The sequence below is a fragment of the Clarias gariepinus genome, chromosome 9, assembly GCF_024256425.1.
Source record: "Clarias gariepinus isolate MV-2021 ecotype Netherlands chromosome 9, CGAR_prim_01v2, whole genome shotgun sequence".
Classification (NCBI taxonomy): Eukaryota; Metazoa; Chordata; class Actinopteri; order Siluriformes; family Clariidae; genus Clarias; species Clarias gariepinus.
The window spans coordinates 32,497,501-32,505,550 of NC_071108.1; the positions used below are offsets into that span (position 1 = coordinate 32,497,501).

Sequence of the window (8,050 nt, forward strand, 5' to 3'; positions counted from 1 at the left end):
TGTGTGACGACGAAAGAAAGAAGGACAACTTAGTGTAAACAAGGCGTAAGATACTCAACCTTACAGAATGGGATTTCTTTTACGTATTAATAAGTTAGACAGAGTTCTGCTGTACAGACAGAGAGACAGACAGACAGACAGACAGACGTGTACGTGGGCTTCAACCTGAAATAATAATAATAATAATAATAATAATATTATCACTGATTACATTAAAGATCAGCAGATTATTTTTATCTTTTACCCTTTTAACTCTTTCTACAAACTCTTCAACCAACCCATCAACGGCGGGTATTTAACAAAGTCATTAAATGATGTCCGCTTTCAGTGTCCTCGTCCAGTCCTGAGAGTCCCGGCTGGACGTGCGGTCACTCCCCGAAGCCCTACAACTCACCAGAGAGGTACTGCTGCGCTCATGACATCATGTCCTCCGATCTGCCCGCGGACACGGCCTTCGTGCCTCCTGAGCTCCCGGCGGAGACGCTGATGGAGGTACTGACTTTCAGTATGGAGATCCTGGAGATCTATGGTTTTATGCTTTCTAGGCAGGGTTTATTTAGGTACCTCGTTTTGTATTCTGAAAACGCACTGTGCGATGATAATTCACTAGTTACGAAGCGACTACGCCGACAGATAACTGCGTCACAGCTGGTTAAAGGAATTTGAAATGATTTAAGATTAGAGACGCTGCGGCGTGACCTCGTCTGTGTGTTGTGGGTGTGCAGCAGGATCACACGGACACGCTCACTCAGCTGCGCTTCACCCTGGCCTTCGCACACTGCGTGATGGACATGGCCGCCGCAAAGGATGCTGGGATCGAGAGGAGCGAGTCGTCCGACGCCTCCTTCCTGGAGCAGAGTCAGGTGGCCGATCAGATAAGCCAGCTGAGCCGAGAGTGGAGGTGACGCTCCGCTTTTACATCTTACACACACACACACATTGTGATATGGTTTTATTTTCATTCGAAAGTAAAAATACGTCATTTGTACGTGTGTTTAGTTGTGCAGAGCAGTTGGTCCTGTATATGAAGTGTGCCGAGCTCCTATCCAGCGCCTTACACACGGCCAAGGAGGCGATCAAACAGGGCAAACTCTACCCATCCGCGTCTGTCAAACAGGGTAAAGGACACACACACACACACACACACACACTCAGACACTCAAAAGCATCATTTTTATTGTTAAAAACAAAAAATGACAGAAGTCTTTAGAAACAAATCTAAAATTGTTGGTTGAAGATATTTTGTGTGTGTCTTTTTCTCTGTGTGTGTGTGTGTGTGTGTGTGTAGTAGTGCGTAAGCTGAACGAGCTGTACAAGGAGTGTGTGATGTCGTCTCGCGCTCTCACTGCGAGGCTTCAGCTCTTCTTCAGCACCAAGCAAAGGCTGATGGACCGCATGAACAACATCACCGCCGAGAAAATCATCTACTCTAACACCGTCCAGATGGTACACACACACACACAAACACACAAACACACACACACACACACACACTTACACCACATTCCGCAGCGAATCATCAAGGCATCTGTTTATAGTTAAACGGTGAAACCGTGGCTCACGTTACAGCAGCGGCTCCAGCTTGTTCTCTCTTCTGTTCTAACGTGATTAGGTTCAGGCTGCAGCTCTGGATGAGATGTTCCACCACGGCGAGGCCTCGGTCCAGCGCTACCACAAAGCCTTGCTGCTGATGGAAGGCCTGTCCTCAATCATCACCGAGAGCTCCGACCTCAACAACATCAACAAATGTAAGGAGCGACCCTTAATACGGATCCGACCTTAGGATTGGGGTGTGAGTAAAGAAAGAATCTCACCACCTTTGTGTATGTGTGTGTGTGTGTGTGTGTGTGTGTGTTGGCAGGTAAGCAGTGTATCGAGCGGCGTCTCTCCTCCCTGCAGCCAGGACCGTGTTTGTGACCACACGTTTTCCTCTCATACCAAACGAATCTTCATCCCTTATTCACGCACACGTCTTAATTTATGCGACCTGCTTCCGTGTGCTGAATAACACCGATATCTAGTAAGGAAAAACATAAAAGGTGTGCGGTTACAGGAAAACCATCAACAACAGGATGAAACTACTAAAGAAGCTGATTAAGCTTATTATTTTTCGATCGTTGGTTCGATTCCCGGGTGATGCTGTAACCTCTCGCAGCTGGAGGTTTAGAGAGAGCTGATTGGCCGAGCTCTCTCACAGGGGAGGGATGAGAGGTCTTTAGTGCGCCTACATTAATCTCGGCTCTACAGCCAATCAGGGGAGTCTGTGAGCTCACGCACGCGGAAGGAGCGGATAGCGCGGTCCTCCGAGTGTGTTACTCCGCCCCTAACGGTGCATGAGCAAGCAGTTCGAAAAGATGCGGTCGGCTGGCGTCACGTGGTTCGGAGGAAACACGTGATAGTCTTCAGCTCTTCCGACCGAGTGGTAGTAGTAGCCTTAATGTGGGAGCCCCCTAGTGACGGGGAGGAATTGGACACGACTAAATTAGGGAGAAAATCGGGAAAAAATACTATTGCAATTGCTTGTTTGTTCATTTTTTTAAAAACAAACAGTATTTTGTACTTTTTGTCCATTCATAGTTAATGTGGCGCACAGAATGTTACGATACAGTAGGTGTTGTTGTTTTTTATATATATTTGGAGATGGAGCTCTAGCTTACCAGCTCTGACACTGGAGACTCCTTCCGTAAATTACAGAAAACAAATGAACGATTATAACCAATAGGAACTCATTTATGATAAGTCTAGATTTAAGGCTAGATTATTATTAGTTTGAAGCTCTTAGATTAAACTGGTTTGAAGGGTGTTTTGAAATGTGTGTGAATCAGTTCATCAGGCTTCATGCAGGACTTTAGCATCATAAGTCCTTGACTACGATTAATAACACCACATCCAATTCCAAATCATAGTTTCTCATTAGAGAGATTGTGTGTGTTTGTGTGAAAAGTGCAGAATGAGCACTTTTGCTTCTTACGCTCTCTAAAGCATGGATTTGCATGAACAAAGAACCAGGCCGGTGATTGAGGTGGAGCCGTTCGCAGCCATGGCAGACGGACCGCTGGTGATCAAGTGATGTGTCAGTGATTAGACCAAGCGAAAGCATTCTTTTCTGACCGTTGAATTGCCGTGTGATCTTTTAACTCTTATGCTGTACTCAATATTTATCAGATCTGGATGTACTTTGATGAAACAGCTGCTGTAGCTTTTATTCTTTACAAATGTCTTTACGATGAAGCACTTTACTGAGAAGGAGAGCGCCGGCCGAGCGCCCGAACGAGTCTACTGTAGCAAAACTCGCTTAATAGCTTTCATTTAACTTATTCTGTTTTATGGAGCACATTTTTTTAAATGCACACGACTCACATGGATCAAGTGTTTAAAACTTTTTTTTTTTTTTGGTGTTTTTGAATTTTTTAAAATTGTATTATTATTATTATTATTATGTTGCCTTTTTGTGTATGTGTGTGTGTGTGTGTGTGTCTGTGTTTTTTTTACATATTTTAGACAATGGCCTTAACACCAAATGCACATGAGCACCTGTTGTATGATGTTTGTGAAGTTTGAATGTTTGTCTTTTTATTTTCAAAAAGCCAAGGTTTGTAATGTTCGTGATGTGTGGATTTGTATTGATTAAAAATAAAGTTTGGTTGCATTTTTATCTTGTCTTTTATATCTTTTAAATTACATAAAAAGGCTTCTAAGAAAACTAAGAGGTGATCGAGTTGAAAACTATCCCAGGAACACTGGACTAGGCAGTAGGCACACCCAGCTCATCCCAGTTACAAACAAACAAACAAACACCATAATAAACAATTAGATAGATAGATAGATAGATAGATACATAGATAGATAGATAGATAGATAGACAGATAGATAGATAGATAGATAGATGGATAGATAGATCGATGGATAGATAAATGGATAGATAGATAGCCAGACATAAATAAATAGATAGATAAATGGATAGATGGATAGATAGATAGATAGATAGATAGATAGATAGATAATCAGCCAGATAGATAGATAGATAGATAAATGGATAGATAGCCAGACAGATAGATAGATAGATAGATAGATAGATAGATAGATAGTCAGCCAGATAGATAGATGGATAGATAGATCGATGGATAGATAAATGGATAGATAGATAGCCAGACATAAATAAATAGATAGATAAATGGATAGATAGATAGATAGATAGATAGATAGATAGATAGATAGATAGTCAGCCAGATAGATAGATGGATAGATAGATCGATGGATAGATAAATGGATAGATAGATAGCCAGACATAAATAAATAGATAGATAAATGGATAGATAGATAGATAGATAGATAGATAGATAATCAGCCAGATAGATAGATAGATGGATAAATGGATAGATAGCCAGACAGACAGATAGATAGATAGATAGATAGATAGATAGATAGATAGATAGATAGATAGATAGATAGATAGATAGATAGATCAATGGATAGATAAATGGATAGATAGATAGCCAGACATAAATAAATAGATAGATAAATGGATAGATGGATAGATAGATAGATAGATAGATAGATAGATAGATAGATAGATAGATAGATAAATGGATGGATGGATGGATGGATAGATAGATAGATAGATAGATAGATAGATAGATAGATAGATAGATAGATAGATAGATCAATGGATAGATAAATGGATAGATAGATAGCCAGACATAAATAAATAGATAGATAAATGGATAGATGGATAGATAGATAGATAGATAGATAGATAGATAGATAGATAGATAGATAGATAAATGGATGGATGGATGGATAGATAGATAGATAGATAGATAGATAGATAGATAGATAGATAGATAGATAGATAGATAGATAATCAGCCAGATAGATAGATAGATAGATAAATGGATAGATAGCCAGACAGATAGATAGATAGATAGATAGATAGATAGATAGATAGTCAGCCAGATAGATCGATGGATAGATAGATCGATGGATAGATAAATGGATAGATAGATAGCCAGACATAAATAAATAGATAGATAAATGGATAGATAGATAGATAGATAGATAGATAGATAGATAGATAGATAGATAGATAATCAGCCAGATAGATAGATAGATAGATAAATGGATAGATAGCCAGACAGATAGATAGATAGATAGATAGATAGATAGATAGATAGATAGATCGATGGATAGATAAATGGATAGATAGATAGCCAGACATAAATAAATAGATAGATAAATGGATAGATGGATAGATAGATAGATAGATAGATAGATAGATAGATAGATAGATAGATAGATAGATAGAGCCAAGCAGGAAATAAAAAAATATATTCTGAAGTATTATGTGTGTTGCTTCTAAAGCTTTTTTTTATTTACTTTTTTCTTCTCAACAAGAAACTTGTATTTTTATATATATATATATATATATATATATATATATATGTATATGTATATATATATAAAACAAACCAGGACAAATAATATTTGAAAAACCAATGGCGTGGTACATTATTACAAAATACAAGCATATACTGTATAAAGTACAAAAGGTTGCGGGAGGGAGGAACAGATAAATAATAAATGAAATTTATTATTTAAACAAACAAATAAATAAATGAGGATCTAGGAGTTCTGTGTGAGCCCAAGTTCCACTAACAGTTTATAAAGATGTACAGCGCTCTTCCTTTCCATCAACTTGATAAATTTTTCAATCAACCTTTGATTAATATTTTGCACAAAACAGCAACATGCAAAAACGTTTTTTTTTTAAACGTAAACGTCAAATTCTAACGGCATTAGGACTTTTATAAACTTAATACTTTCTGAATATTTTTGAATAAATGAAACTGGGGTACTAATAATAACTGGGGTATTACTAATAATAAATGTATATTTAGCACAGGAAGAACATGAAAACTCCATTCACACAAATCATCACGTCTGAATAAGTCCTCACTTCAAAGATCTAAAAGAGACGGTGGCTTGGCTCTACCTAATTTTCGTTTTTACTACTGGGCAGCAAACATTCCATGCGTCATTTTTTGGTCATATTTTCATAACCAACCTAAACAGCCTACCTGGGTGGAAATAGAGATAAAGTCTGTAAAAACCCTCTCTGTCTCTGCACTCCTTGGATCTGCACTCCCCAACCCCTCAATTAAATCTATCAATAATTCAGTTATTAGGCATACCTTAAGAGTATGGGCTCAGTTCAGAAAGCACTGCGGTCTTCTGGGCTTCTCTCTGTCCAGTCCCATCGTCTCTAACCATCTCTTCCAACCTTCTTTACATGATTCAGTGTTTTAGGAATGGTACAATAAGGGCATCAAGCTTTGTAAAGATCTGTTTGTTGACCATAGGTTTGCATCATTTGAACAGCTCTCTAAAAGGTACCCAATTCTCATTTTTTCACATACCTGGAAGTAAGACACTTCATTGGCTCTTTAATACCGAATTTCCCTGAGGCTCGTGCGCCAAACATTCTAGTTAATCTCTTCTGTCTGTCCCCGCTGTAAAGGCCTAATGTCCACTATTTATGGTGGACTGATGGGTTTGAGTCACACCCCTTTGTGTAAAATTAAAACTGCTTGGGAGAAAGATTTAAATCTGTCACTGTCAGATGATACTTGGAATTCAATTCTTAAACTTGTCAACTCAACCTCCTTATGTGCTCGCCACTCTTTATTACAGGTTAAGGTTGTACACAGGGCTCATTTCTCCAAACTTAAACTTTCCCGTTTCTACCCAGACGTTGATCCACGTTGTGAGAAATGTAAAAGAGGAGAGGCGTCTCTTAATCATATGTGCTGGACATTTGGACATGCCCGAATTTGGAAAAATTCTGAAGGGATGTTTTTAAAACCTTGCTTTTCGGTATTACTGGAGAGGAAGATAAGCGTCTAACTCAAACTAAACAGTGTTTATTATCTTTTGCGACACTCCTGGCCAGGCGTTCTCTTTTATTCAAGTGGAAGGATTCCATGTCACCCACTCACGCCCAGTGGCTCAGAGATATTATGTCCTGTTTGTCCCTGGAGAAGATTCACTACTCAATCCGTTATTCAGACTTGAAATTTCAACAGGTGCGGGGGCCCTTCCTTCGCTTTTTTCATATACATTAATAGTTTGATTCCATTCTTATTTAATTGTTTGTCTGTTTGTTTTCTTTTTCCTTTTTTTTTTGCATGCAGCACCAAAAAACTTCCAACTCCATATTCTTCTTTTTTTTTTCTTTTCGTTTTTCTCCTTTATTATTAATATTTTTTTATGCCAGGCATAAAGTCTAGCCTTTCTTATGCATGTGAGGTGGGTGCTATAGGGTTTATAAGGGGGTTATAAAATCTGTATTGAAACATTACATATTTACCCTGTTGTATTCCTGTTTAAAATCGATAAAAATATTGTTGGAATATAAAACATTTATCATTTTTCTTGCGCTTCACAATTATATGCCACTTCATCACATAAAATTCTAGTAATTCAAAATATGGAAAAGTTCAAGGGGTGCTAATACTTTTGGAATGCACTGTAAATGTATAAATGTATATAAATGTTTTTTTTTTTGGCCTTAAAAAAAAAAAAGAAACTCAGGATTAAACAAAACTTAAAAAACAACAACAACAAGAATATCTGACAAAAAAAAACTTATTCTGTCCTTTCCACTTTATGAGTTATTTGACAGTTAGAATTCCTCTTTCTGATTGGTCAATTATACTAAAGACCCGCCTTTTAAAAAAGTAAAAAAAAACAACCCACCCAACAAGTATTTCCGGGTAACGGGAGAAGAAAGGAAGTGTCGCATCATTAAACAGACTGTTTTTTAAATCGTAAATTACACTCAATTAGACACACAGGGCAGTACATTTATCTTATAAGTTAATATTTTATTCATGAAATTACATCATTATTCACGATCCAGATTCAGTGCGCATGCGTAGTGTGTGTGTGCGTGCGTCTGGCCCGAGCGGCGGAGGTAGCGCGAGCTCTCTCGCCATGTTCCACACAGCGCCGCCGCGACGCGTCTGTTAAACTGCCCGCGGTCAGTGTGTGT

General features: G+C 38.3%; 1 protein-coding gene across 2 annotated transcripts in view; it reads left to right on the forward strand.

The window, feature by feature from the left end:
* Positions 1 to 3,649, forward strand: part of ulk1a (unc-51 like autophagy activating kinase 1a) — a 24,327-nt gene extending 20,678 nt beyond the window's left edge. For both annotated transcript variants that reach the window (XM_053504562.1, XM_053504563.1), the window contains exons 23-28: positions 329 to 492; positions 726 to 901; positions 1,000 to 1,118; positions 1,289 to 1,446; positions 1,613 to 1,748; positions 1,862 to 3,649. In XM_053504562.1, coding sequence (XP_053360537.1) covers positions 329 to 492; positions 726 to 901; positions 1,000 to 1,118; positions 1,289 to 1,446; positions 1,613 to 1,748; positions 1,862 to 1,917 — 809 coding nt within the window. In that variant the 3' untranslated portion in view covers positions 1,918 to 3,649. The remainder of the gene's footprint in view (positions 1 to 328; positions 493 to 725; positions 902 to 999; positions 1,119 to 1,288; positions 1,447 to 1,612; positions 1,749 to 1,861) is intronic.
* Positions 3,650 to 8,050: the final 4,401 nt, after the last annotated feature.